General features: G+C 46.1%; 1 protein-coding gene across 4 annotated transcripts in view; it reads right to left on the reverse strand.

Moving 5' to 3' along the window:
- Positions 1-13,568, reverse strand: part of ZFR2 (zinc finger RNA binding protein 2) — a 463,201-nt gene that overhangs the window by 394,679 nt on the left and 54,954 nt on the right. For all 4 annotated transcript variants that reach the window (XM_063914849.1, XM_063914848.1, XM_063914847.1 and 1 more), the window contains exon 3: positions 6,897-7,047. In XM_063914849.1, the coding sequence (XP_063770919.1) occupies positions 6,897-7,047 (151 nt within the window). The remainder of the gene's footprint in view (positions 1-6,896; positions 7,048-13,568) is intronic.

Genomic DNA, 13,568 nt, shown 5'->3' on the forward strand with positions numbered 1-13,568 from the left:
CTAAAAGAAGTACCAAGAAGAGACAGTGTCCTTATTGAAGTTCTGGAAGGACAAGACTGCAGAGCCTCAGAAGGAGAAATTGCAGCTAGCCAAGCAAAAGGTAGGGAGGCCTGCGACGGGATTCATCTGTAAGCTCCGAGCTCTTCAGTTTATGGCTGCGACGGTGCTTCTATCTATAAGCTCCGTCCAGCTGTTGCAGGAGGCAGTGGACTGCCTGTGAGGGTGCTCTTTGTGAGGACCGACACGCTGTTGCAGGAGGCAGTGGGCTGCCTGTGGCTGTGAAAGTGCTCTTTGTGAGGACCGATACGCCATGCGCTGTCCGTGCAGCGGCACTATCCCGGACCCATGTTTTTACAGAAACTGGGAAGGGATGTGCTAAGTGAAAAAGTAAAAATGTAAAAGTAAAAATGAGAAATTAATAAAATCTTCAACAAAGTGTGGGAACTCCACACAAGCCTTGTTAGTGCTGTGAGCACAGAAAAAACACTGAGGTAATACACTGAGGTACTCGGGGATATGGAGGGGTGGAGAGTTCTAAATTTAAATATTCAGTGCCTTTGTTTCTGCTAAGCCGTCCATATCCCAAGAGTACTCCAGTGACCCCTAGTGGATGAAAAAGAAAGGTAATCTTCCTAGGACACTCAAGGTATCCGACATCTAACAAAAGTGAGAAGGGGAAAAATTCATACTACAAGCTAAGATGCCAAGTAGTGTCAAGCAAGTCAGATGATCATTCCTGGGCCTAGTAGGATACTGCAGAGAATGGATACCTCTAGCAACAGTCTACATGCAAGCATTGTAAGACAACACTGAAAGGGAGGAGGGTCCACATCCTACACACAGCAACAGATGGATGAAGCAATTGAACAATTGGAAACAGCAGTTGCCTCATCTCAAGCCCTAGAACTACCCGACTATTGAAGGAGGCCATACATAGAAGTCCTTACGCAAAATTATGGACTGAGGTGAAGACCAGTGGCCTACCACTCAAGCAAGCTTGACAGCAGTACTCAAGGAGCACCTACCGGCATCAGAGCAGTGGCAGTAGCATCAGTCCTGGAAGAGGACAATCGCACAGACAGTCCTGAATCAGCAGTCCTAGAAGAGGACAAGAGCACAGGCATAGTGCTGAATCATGAATTTATCATTCAGGTACCACATGCAGGTACAGAGAAGCTTTAACAAGCAACAACTCAACACTATCAGCTGTCAGACTTACCAAGTATGAAGTAGCACTGCTGAGTGCACCAAATATAACCATCAGAAGATGTACTACCCTCAACCCAGCAACCCTTGTCCAGCATTAATCTATAAAAGGTGTTGAATCTCAGAATTCAAAAAGGAGGGAAAAACAGATTATCTGGAGGGAAAAACAGATTATCTGGAGGGAAAAACAGATTATCTGGAGGGAAAAACAGATTATCTGGAGGGAAAAACAGATTATCTGGAGGGAAAAACAGATTATCTGGAGGGAAAAACAGATTATCTGGAGGGAAAAACAGATTATCTGGAGGGAAAAACAGATTATCTGGAGGGAAAAACAGATTATCTGGAGGGAAAAACAGATTATCTGGAGGGAAAAACAGATTATCTGGAGGGAAAAACAGATTATCTGGAGGGAAAAACAGATTATCTGGAGGGAAAAACAGATTATCTGGAGGGAAAAACAAGAATTTACTTACCGATAATTCTATTTCTCATAGTCCGTAGTGGATGCTGGGGACTCCGTAAGGACCATGGGGAATAGCGGCTCCGCAGGAGACTGGGCACAAAGTAAAAGCTTTAGGACTAGCTGGTGTGCACTGGCTCCTCCCCCTATGACCCTCCTCCAAGCCTCAGTTAAGATTTTGTGCCCGAACGAGAAGGGTGCAATCTAGGTGGCTCTCCTGAGCTGCTTAGAGTAAAAGTTTAAATAGGTTTTTTTATTTTCAGTGAGACCTGCTGGCAACAGGCTCACTGCATCGAGGGACTAAGGGGAGAAGAAGCGAACTCACCTGCGTGCAGAGTGGATTGGGCTTCTTAGGATACTGGACATTAGCTCCAGAGGGACGATCACAGGTTCAGCCTGGATGGGTCCCGGAGCCGCGCCGCCGGCCCCCTTACAGAGCCAGAAGAGCGAAGAGGTCCGGAAAAATCGGCGGCAGAAGACGATCCTGTCTTCAAATAAGGTAGCGCACAGCACCGCAGCTGTGCGCCATTGCTCTCAGCACACTTCACACTCCGGTCACTGAGGGTGCAGGGCGCTGGGGGGGAGCGCCCTGAGACGCAATAAAACACGTTTTAAACCTTATATGGCTAAAGAAATGCATCACATATAGCTCCTGGGCTATATGGATGCATTTAACCCCTGCCAGTTTTCCTAAAAAAAAGCGGGAGAAAAGGCCACCGTGAAGGGGTTGCAACGTGAAAAACAGATTATTTACTGATGAATCCGGAAGCAAGAAGTTGATAAGGACCAAGAAGGTGGTCCAGAAGATCAAGATACAGACAGATCATCATGGATGCAGGACCAGAGGGATGGTCCAGAAGAGGAAGAGAATAATTCTACTAATCAAAATGTTTCCTTCTCCTTGTGTCCTTTACTGGAACAAGAACTACCTTATGCTCAGCATGAGCTATATGTGGATGGATCAAGGTACCATGAGGATGGAATTCCTCATACAGGATATGTAGTAACCACTGCACATGAAGTTGTGGATTCAGGATCCTTACCATCCCAGTACAAGAGTGTGGGCCAGATATGGAAAAGCAGAGGCTTCAAGAAGGCAAGTGGTGAAGACATACAACATGCTTCACTGATCAGACACCAGTTCAGAGCTCTGCAAGGGCCACAGGAAAGGTTGCAGTAATGAAGATCCAGGCACATGCAAGAAATGACACTCCTGAAACAAGAGGCAACAATCTGGCAAGATGCTGAAGCCAAGAGGGCAGCAAGATGCCCCCAGCAAGCCTGTAACCATTCCAGTGCCAGACCAGATGCCCGATTATGCTAGCCTGTGGAAAGAGAAAGCAACCAAACAACCAGTGAAGGTAGCAGTCTACACCACACAGACCGAAGAAACAAAAAGAAGCCAAGCCTAAAATGCCTGGTCTACAGGATTTGAAGAAATTTCAGGAACCAGCAGGTCCTGAAGAAAAAGCAGCATGGCAAAGACGAAGAGCCAGACAAGACGACACTGGCTTATAAAAATTAGGAGAAATTATACTTACCCAGAAGCTTATATACACTTATGTGTTAAGCCAGCCATGGACTCACACACCTAGGAGAGGATCAAATGGAAAATTCAGTTAATAAAAAGATGGATAGTTCCAGGATGTTATCCTGCCGTAACCAAGTTTGTACAAGCCTACTAGATAAGTAGGCCTACTGGAAATGTCCAATCCAGGACAGAAGGTCAAGTCAACCCTTGGAGCAATCCCCCAAAAGTTATTTTCCATTTCAAATTCTGCAAATTGACTATATCTAACTGCCAAAGGTGTATTGGTAGCCACAAACATTTTCAGTTGTTATCTGCCAATGGCAAAAGCCACAGCAAAATCAATAGCTAGAAAATTAGTTTCAGAAGTTATTTGCAGATATGGAGTACCAGAAGTTGTAGTAGCAGATAGCGGTATTTATTTAATTAAAGAAGTAATGTAGTACATAAGGTAGTGTTCACTCTAGCCATAGGTTCTCAAACTCGGTCCTCAGGACCCCACGCGGTGCATGTTTTGCAGGTAACCCAGCAGGTGCACAGGTGTATTAATTGCTCACTGACACATTTTAAAAGGTCCACATGTGGAGCTAATTATTTAACTTGTGATTCTGCGAGGAGACCTGCAAAACATGCACTGTGTGGGGTCCTGAGGACGGGTATAACGGGTGGCTCTATTGGAATGTACAGTAGTCTCCTCCTCGTCGACACTGGAGTCGGTATCCGTGTCGACATCTGTGTCTGCCATCTGAGGTAGCGGCCGTTTTAAGGCCCCTGATGGCTTTTGAGACGCCTGGGCAGGCACGAGCTGAGAAGCCGGCTGTCCCACATCTGTTATGTCGTCAAACCTCTTATGTAAAGAGTCGACACTATCACGTAATTCCTTCCACATTACCATCCATTCAGGTGTCGACCCCGCAGGGGGTGACATCACATTTATCGGCACCTGCTCCGCCTCCACATAAGCCTCCTCATCAAACATGTCGACACAGCCGTACAGACACCGCACACACGCAGGGAATGCTCTGACTGAGGACAGGACCCCACAAGAGCCCTATGGGGAGACAGAGGATGCCAGCACACACCAGAGCGCTATATAACACAGGGATTAACACTATAACCGAGTGATTTTTCCCAATAGCTGCTTATATATGTAATACTGCGCCTAAATTTAGTGCCCCCCCTCTCTTTTTTACCCTGTGTAGTCTGGAAAACTGCAGGGGAGAGCCTGGGAGTGATCCTTCCAGTGGAGCTGTGAGGGAAAATGTCGCCAGTGTGCTGAGGGAGATAGCCCCGCCCCTTTTTCGGCGGACTTCTCCCGCTTTTTTATGGATATCTGGCAGGGGTATTTTTCACATATATAGTCTCTATGACTATATTATGTGCTTTTTATGCCAGCAAGGTATTCTATATTGCTGCCCAGGGCGCGGGCGCGCGCGCGCACCCCCCCCCCCCAGGGCCCTGCACCCATCAGTGACCGGAGTGTGAGGTGTGCATGAGGAGCAATGGCGCACAGCTGCAATGCGCTACCTTGTTGAAGACCAAAGTCTTCTGCCGCCGATTTCCAGGAACGTCTTCATGCTTCTGGCTCTGTAAGGGGGATGGCAGCGCGGCTCTGGGACCGGACGACTGAGGCTGGGCCTGTGTTCGATCCCTCTGGAGCTAATGATGTCCAGTAGCCTAAGAAGCCCAAGCTAGCTGCAAGCAGGTAGGTTCGCTTCTTCTCCCCTTAGTCCCTCGTAGCAGTGAGTCTGTTGCCAGCAGATCTCACTGAAAATAAAAAACCTAAAATATTACTTTCTTTCTAAGAGCTCAGGAGAGCCCCTAGTGTGCATCCAGCTCAGCCGGGCACAAAATTCTAACTGAGGTCTGGAGGAGGGTCATAGAGGGAGGAGCCAGTGCACACCAGGTAGTCCTAAAGCTTTCTTTAGTTGTGCCCAGTCTCCTGCGGAGCCGCTATTCCCCATGGTCCTTACGGAGTCCCAGCATCCACTTAGGACGTTAGAGAAATATTGTTTGATAGCATACCCAAGATGGGATGTTATTATCCATAAGAGTTACAGCATAAATATGGTAATTTGACTGCATATGTTAAAGTCTTACTGAAGAAACTGACATTTCTGCATTTTCTAGTTTGCCTCTCCCCCAGATTCAGGAGCAAATCTGAATCCCCACAAGCTTTAACCAGGAGATCGGGTGTATCTGGAAAGACACGTGAATTAGCGCTGGTGGACTCCCTGGTGAATTTATTGTTTTTTAAGTCATTTAAGTGTGGGGTGACGCTATCACTAACGAGACCACTGGGCTGCTAGAGTGAATTTATGTTTTTTTTTGACCTTGTGATTGTGTCGAGAGGCCAAGTAATCCATGTCTGCTAGATCCCATTTGTCAACGAGGAGTTGAAAGACCTCTGGATGAAGAGCCCACTCTCCGGCATGAATATAAGGACGACTGAGGAAGTGTGCCTCCCCAGTTGAGCACTCTCGGTATAAACACCGCCGATATGGCCGGAAGATGGCGTTTGGCCCACTGCAGAATTTTGGACACCTCTGGTATCGCCATATTGCTGCGAGTTCCACCACGATGATTGATATAAGCCACCATGGTGGCATTGTCCAACTGAACTTGAACTGGTCTGTCCAGTAGCAGAGGGCAGGCTAGTGTCAATGCATTTAACTCTAGTACAAAGATTAGCAAGTGAAACTTTTCCCTGGTCCACCGTCCCTGAAACAAGTGCTGTTCTACCGCCACAACCCAGGCCCGAAGACTGCCGCCCATCGTTATTAGAAGGATCAATAGTTGCAGAGGACGGGAGTTAAACTGAGCATACTCAACCATGTCGAAAGATGACATTATCAGTCCAAGAATTTGCATCACTGGATGTACAGCCACCAGAGTACAGTGAGAAGAGTGACAGATCCTGTCCTGCAAATTCAGAACCTTGTCTGGTGATCTAGTCGTTGACTGTAAGTATCCAGAAGTGCACAGAGGTGTACCATCCTTGGGATGGAGTAAGGGGACTTTTTCCAATTTATCAGAAATCTGTGATTTTGCAGGAGTGTCACAGTCAGCTGGAGATGACTGAGAACGTCGTGCGAGTTCGCCAGAATAAGCAAATCGTCCAGGTACGGAAGAATCTGTATACCCTGGCGACTGAGATAAGCAGTCATAACGGCCATGGCAAAAATGTGAGGAGCCGTATCCAGTACAAACAGCAGGGCCTAGACTTGGTAATGTTGGTTGCCAATAGCAAACCGCAGGAACAGCTGATGCGAAGTGCCAATAAAAATATGCAGATACGCATCCTGTATATGCAGGGAAACCACGTACTCCCCAAGTTCCATGGCCAGGGGTGTGGGTATGGCTGACCGATGGTATCCTGACCGCCAGTCAGCATACAGATGCCGGGATCCCGGAGGTGAGGGCCGAGTGCAGCAGGCTCCTTGCGGGCTCGGTGGCGACCGCAGGGGTTCTATTCCCACTCTATGGGTGTCGTGGACAACCACGGGTGGAAAAAGTTCCTGTTGGTCGGCATGCCGACCCTCCGGATAGCGAGGGGGCGGGATTTTGGGGGATGTCATGTAACAGTCGGTCTGCTGAGCGCCAGTCACATGTATACCACCCCTGGCCAGAACTATTTAACACAAAGTTTGAGATAATCATTAACAGGATTTAATTCTGGCTTATGTCACATAATTATACCTGTGCTTAGATCTGAGGGGGTGTTCCACGATCCTTTTCTGCCCTGCTTGTTATCCTCAACGTAGGTGTCAGACACTGGATACTCTGGCTCCTGATCTTGATAGAAAGGTTTACCGGGATGGCTACTTGATGAATGATCATAATAAGTTTCCTAAAAAAAGAAACTAGATTTTAATAGTTTATAATTAATTATGTAAATACTTAAGTATAAGATGTATCCAAATGATGAAAACAGCAATCTTCACATTACAATTTAATAGGGGTAAGCAGCTGAAGAAAATATTGTGTTTAATACTTTACAAAACAATGCATAAAAACAACCATGTGTGTACCAATTCAAAAAGAAAACTACAGTTTCTCAACCAGAGAAAAGAGGGGCAATACCATACAACTGGCCTAACAGGTGTGTATGTGTCCAATAGAACGTCTAATATTTAAGTATTCAGATTCCTATTGTATTAATAAGAATTTACTCACCAGTAATTCTATTTCTCGTAGTCCGTAGTGGATGCTGGGTACTCCGTAAGGACCATGGGGGTATAGACGGGCTCCGCAGGAGACTGGGCACTCTTAAAAGAAAGATTAGGTACTATATCTGGTGTGCACTGGCTCCTCCCTCTATGCCCCTCCACCAGACCTCAGTTAGGGAAACTGTGCCCGGAAGAGCTGACATTACTAGGAAAGGAAAAGATATGTATACCAGCGCTGGCTGTGCAAATCAATATTAAAAATACATTAGCAATAAATTAGAATAGTAATAATAATAATAATAATAATAATAATAAAATAAGGATGGTTTGTTCTATGTAAAAAAGTAACAATTTATTTATATATCACATATAACACTACTAAGAAGGAATTCCTTTTGCCACAAGGTGGCAGTAAAACTGAGATATATCTTTATCTGGTAAACCTTTCATAGGTTTCACATTCTCCTGTATTAGAGTTTGTCCATTCCTATAGGCTAGGACAGCCTCCCTTTGTGCATTCACTGTAAGGTAAATAATTACCGGATCCCCACGTTAGTAAGCATCAGCCTTGGAGCAAGTCCATTTGTAGCTGTAGGGGTGCTGGTTAGACCGGTTGGATGATTTGATTCAGTGGTGGGAGCGAGGTCCAAAAGATGTGCCGAAGGATGACAGGGCTTTGCGGGCCAATTGGAGAGTGAAGTCCAGATAAGATGAAAATAGGATTTTGGTACTTACCAGGTAAATCCTTTTCTTTGAATCCATAGGGGGCACTGGAGTACTCTTGGGATATGGACGGCTTAGCAGAAACAAAGGCACTGAATATTTAAATTTAGAACTCTCCACCCCTCCATATCCCAGAGTACCTCAGTGTACGACCTCAGTGTTTTTTACTGAGCGAACAGGAACTATAGAGAGGTTGACAATGGAGAATTCCTATAACATAACGGACAACAACAAAGTTGACACATAACGTTACTGTCAACTAACCAGTTGACACCATAACCGATAGACCTTTATAATTTGAACCAATCGGTGAAAATGTGGTACCATAAGCTCCTCTGAGCTTAATACATCCCAGGTAAAAAACTGCTCTGGGTGGGCGTCCAGTGCCCCCTATGGATTCAAAGAAAAGGATTTACCTGGTAAGTACCAAAATCCTATTTTCTTTTTCATCCACTAGGGGTCACTGGAGTACTCTTGGGACGTACCAAAGCTTCCCTCGTGGGCGGGAGAGCTGTTTGACACCTGTAACAGTAGGCGGCCAAAGCTAGATGCTGATGCCGCAAACGTTTCAAAACTTGTAAACGCGCACAAACGTGTGCACTGAAGACTATGTAGCCGCGTCGTAGAAGCTCCACGACCAGCTGGTCATGACGTTCTCACAGAACCTGTGGGATGAGCTATTACTGACGTAGGCGACTGTAACTTAGCCTTAAGGTAAGCCTGACGTGTAGTCAGTTTTATCCAACTGGATAATGTCTGCTGAGAAACTGGCTAACCCCAGTTGGCAGCATCATAGAGAACAAACAACGTATCCGTATTATGAACTGTAGACGTTCGGGACATATAAACGCGTAATGCGCGTACCACATTCAGAATTCTAGAATGTGCTGTCAACACAGGAAACACTATTGGTTTATTGATGTGAAAAATAAGAAATCGGAATTCGTCCGAAGTTCCGCTCTGTCATGAGGAAACCCAAATACGGTGGCTTGGAATACAAGGCACCCAAATTTGAAAAAAAAACCCTTGCCGAAGCTAAGGCTAGAAGAAAAAACGTTTTCCAAGTGAGAAACTTAATCCCCATTTGTTGTAAGGGTTCAAAATATGAAAACTGTAAGAAATCTGAACCCAGCTTCAAGTCGCATGGCTCTGTAGGTGGGATAAATGGAGGCTGCACTCTAATGACACCTTGTAGAAAGGTGTGTACCGACGCAATAGAGTCAAACGTCTTTGAAAATAAATTGACAACCCAGATACCTGCACCCTCAGTGTAGATAAACGCAGTTCTCCATCCCACCCCGTCTGTAAAATAACAGAATACAGGTAACTTGAAATATGATGTCGGAAACTTCCGAGCTTCACACCAACCTATATAGGCACACAAATTCTGTAATAATGAGCTGCCGTAACCGGCTTCCTAGCTCGTAACATGGTTGGTATAACCGATACTGTAATGCCCTATCTCTTTTCTTAAGAGGGCGGTCTCAACCACCACCCCGTCAACCGCAGCACATAGGTAAATAGGGGTAAAAGAACGGTCCCTGTTGTAACAGGTTGGACGTAGTATGAGCGGGCAAGGATCGTGTGCGAGTATTCCTTGGAGACTCGAGAAGCAAGCTCTCCGAAACCCATGAGATATCACTAGTATGACTGTGACGAACTGTCTTATGATCCGTTTTAGCAACGGAGAGAGCAGCGGAAAACGGTGGACCCAGATACACGAGGCTGTACGACCACGCAAATGTGAGAGACTCCACCGCCACTGCCCTTGTGATCTGTCGTTCTGTACACATACTGAGCGTTTGTAATTGTGGCGAGATGCCATCATGTACACCTGAAGGTAACCCCACCTGTGGACCCACATGTGAAACACCTCTGGATTTAATGCCCAGTTTTCTGGATGAAAATCCCGACGGCTAAGATCATCTGTCTAACAGATGTCCACTCCCGGAATGAACCCCGTCGACAATATCACCTTGTGGTATTCTGGGCAATTGAGGATTCGAGCTACCTCCCGCATTGCCATGCGGCTTCTCGGTCCTCCCTGGATGTTGTGTATGCAACTCCCGTTGCGTTGTCTGACTGCACTTGGAAAGACTGAAAGCGAAGCATGTAGTGCACTGTAAATTGCACGGAGTTCCAGGACATTTATAGACAGCAATCTGTCGTGATCCGTTTTAGAACCCCTGTCGCTGACCTTTTTAACTACAACTCCTCAACCTCTGAGACTCTCGCCCAAAGTATAGACACCCTCGCCCCCCTGTGGGAAACGCGAGTGAAACCCGGCGAACTAAAGCGCTTCGAAAACACATCATTGTTCCTAATAGGCGAATACACCAATGTACCGCTAGTGTGCGTGGCTTTTGCACTAATTGTACTAGATGGTATAATCTGTTCTTTCTGGTGTAGTAGGTAAATCTCTTTGATTTACCGTATCTATACTCATACCTAGGAATTGAAGTCGTTCAGATGGAATTAGATGCGATTGTTTTTGAACTTGACACTGCAACCGTGGTGTACGTTAGTAGCGCAAGTAAGAGGAACCTCTGTTGAGACAGAGTTCTTATGAGCAGATCGTCTAAGTATGGAACGATTGTCACTGCCAGGGCTCTGAGATGAGCTATCATCACCAACCTCACTTTGGTGAATACCCGAGGCGCTGACAAGAGGCCAAACGGTAGAACCTGAAACGGTTAATGGTTGTGGCGCATTGCAAAACGCAAGAACCTGTGATGCGGTGACCAAACCGGAATGGGTAAATACGCATTCTGAAGATCAAGCGCAATCATGCAATCTTGTGGCTCCAAATATGCAAATACTAACCGCAGAAATCCATTTTCAAACTGTAGTAAGTGACTTGCTGATTGAGACTGCGACGGAGCCCTCCGGCTTCGGTACCCCAAACAGAGGGGAATAAGTAACCCTGACTCTGTTGGTGTACCAGGCCTGGAAATAAAAACAGCTGAAACCAGCAGAGACTGAATGGCAACCTGCCAAAACGCCTAATTTCGTCCGACAGAGGCAGTCTTGTCTTTTAACCTTTAAATAGCGGATACATCCATGAGTGGATGTCTGGAAACCCGGCAAATGTAACGTGTAAAGGCGCGCTTCCACAATTGGAAATTCGAGATGGCCTAAGAGGCCGTCAAGCCACTGGCTTGTTGACTTTAGCGCCCTGGCGTTACAAGTTGTGACTGTTTTTGTACCACAGCCTTGAAAAGAGTGAAGTCTAAAGACTTTAAACGCCGGACCAAAGTACTTCCGTTTTGATACCGGAGGAGGCAATGGCTAGTACCAAACAACTTCTGGCCTTGTCGTGCTGAAACTAGCGATGATAAAAAAGCGAGAATCGAGGTAACAGGCGTCAGCAGAAGCTTTACAGAGATAATCTGCAGCTTCTTATTAACGATAAGTCTAATGTGATCGTCATTGTTTCCATACATAGAGCGCCTAGTGACCCAAATGTATCTTGGGTCTTTATAATGTTTGACACAGACGAATTCACCAATGGCGGATTCTCCCATTTAGATGTGGAAACGGGTAAATAGACTTAAATCTTAGTCAGATATTCTAAATAAGAAACTCATTGAAGATCTGTCGTTTATTAAATTCGACGGATTAGATGTTAGAGTCTCCTTAGTCTCTGTAAATTTGAGACATTGACTCACGGGTCATTAGCAATGTATGGCTGCCCAAACCCCGCACTATCTGACTGCTGGTCTAATGTACCCTTCTCACTCGTAGTTATCGCTGTGAGGTTTGACATAGAATTTGTCAGACTGCATTAAATGATAAGACCAGTTAAATTAACACCCTGGTACCCAAAAGGAAGTTGGACATTTGGAAAGTCTGAGACTCCTCCGTTAGAGCTGGCGGAATAACTTCCGAGACTCCGATCTTACCAGTCGAACGGAGTCAATTTGAATTGCCAATGCTTAACATAGGATCTGGGAATGAACAGGCTTCCGGAGTGGAAACCTACAACGCAACTGAATCTGTGGTAGATTTATGTACAGACATTGTAGTAAACCTTGTTTTTAGTCTGTGTTGGAGCCTTACTCCTTATACACACAGACAACACAATAGCCAAAGGCCAGACCCTTGCACAACCCAGTAAAGTCTTTACTTAAGGTGTGTAATAAATATATATATATATATATATATATATATATATATATATATATATATATATATATATATATATATATATATATATATATATATATTTATGTCGAAATACAGTTCACATGGCCAGCCTATGTGAAACCTGAACCAAAATTCCCACTAACACCCCTGCGCCTCCGTGTGGAGTAGAGATGTATGGCAGGAATGTTCTGGAATTACAAACTGGAAGAAACAGGAAACATGATTAAAAATGGCCCCCATGCCATGCTTACACTGAAAATCACAGGACAGGTTACAATACCTACTGCAGTTAATATAGGCTCAATAGCCTATTATACAGTGATAATCACTGTCCAGTAAACAGTAATAAACACATGCAGGATACATGCCTTCAGTGTTAATATAGGCTCAATAGCCTATTATACCCTGCATAATCACAGGCAGGTCACAATCCAGTTAATATAAACACTGCCTGCAGTTAATTTTGTATTAACATTCCTATAGATATGGCAGCCTGCTATTTCCCCTTGCAGCCGCGCTGTAATCAGCCAGGTCCCCCCCCCCCCTCTCTGTACTCCCTGTAGCGCTGTCTTAGCGGTGAGCCGGGAAGCTCATTGCAGGGAGGCGAGAGACATTCAAAGTAGCGGAGGGCGGCTGGCCGGGGCGCGTAGCTGTCGCTAGCCGAGCTGCGGCGGGTCTCCCCCTCTGGGCGCTGCACTTTCCATACAGCGCTGACGGAGCGCCTGGCGGGAGGACGGAGCGCCTGGGCCGGGAGGACGGAGCGGCAGACGGAGCGGCTGGGCTAAGTGGCAGTGAGCGGGCGCATCAACGGACCCCACACAGCGGGGCGGCAGCCTGCGCTGACCGCCCCGTTTCCCCAGCATACCTTTTGTAGGAGGTCTGCGACGGGCTTCTAAGCTCAGAGCTCTCCGGTCATAGCTGCGACGGGGCTTCTATCTGTAAGCTCCGTCCAGCTGTTTGATCACTTCTTCATGGCTGTGACGGGGCTTCTTTCTGTAAGCTCCGTCCAGCTGTTGCAGGAGCCAGTGGGCCTGTGGCTGTGAGGGTGCTCTTTGTGAGGACCGACACGCCATGCGCTGCCCGTGCAGCGGCACTATCCCGGACCCATGTTTTTCCAGAAACTGGGAAGGGATGTGCTATAGTAAAAAGTAAAAATGAAAAATTAATAAAATCTTCCACCAAGTGTGGGAAGTCCCCACAAGCCTTGTTATTGCTGTGAGCACGGAAAAAACACTGAGGTCGTACACTGAGGTACTCTGGGATATGGAGGGGTGGAGAGTTCTAAATTTAAATATTCAGTGCCTTTGTTTCTGCTAAGCCGTCCATATCCCAA

The sequence above is a fragment of the Pseudophryne corroboree genome, chromosome 1 (assembly GCF_028390025.1).
Source record: "Pseudophryne corroboree isolate aPseCor3 chromosome 1, aPseCor3.hap2, whole genome shotgun sequence".
NCBI lineage: Eukaryota > Metazoa > Chordata > Amphibia > Anura > Myobatrachidae > Pseudophryne > Pseudophryne corroboree.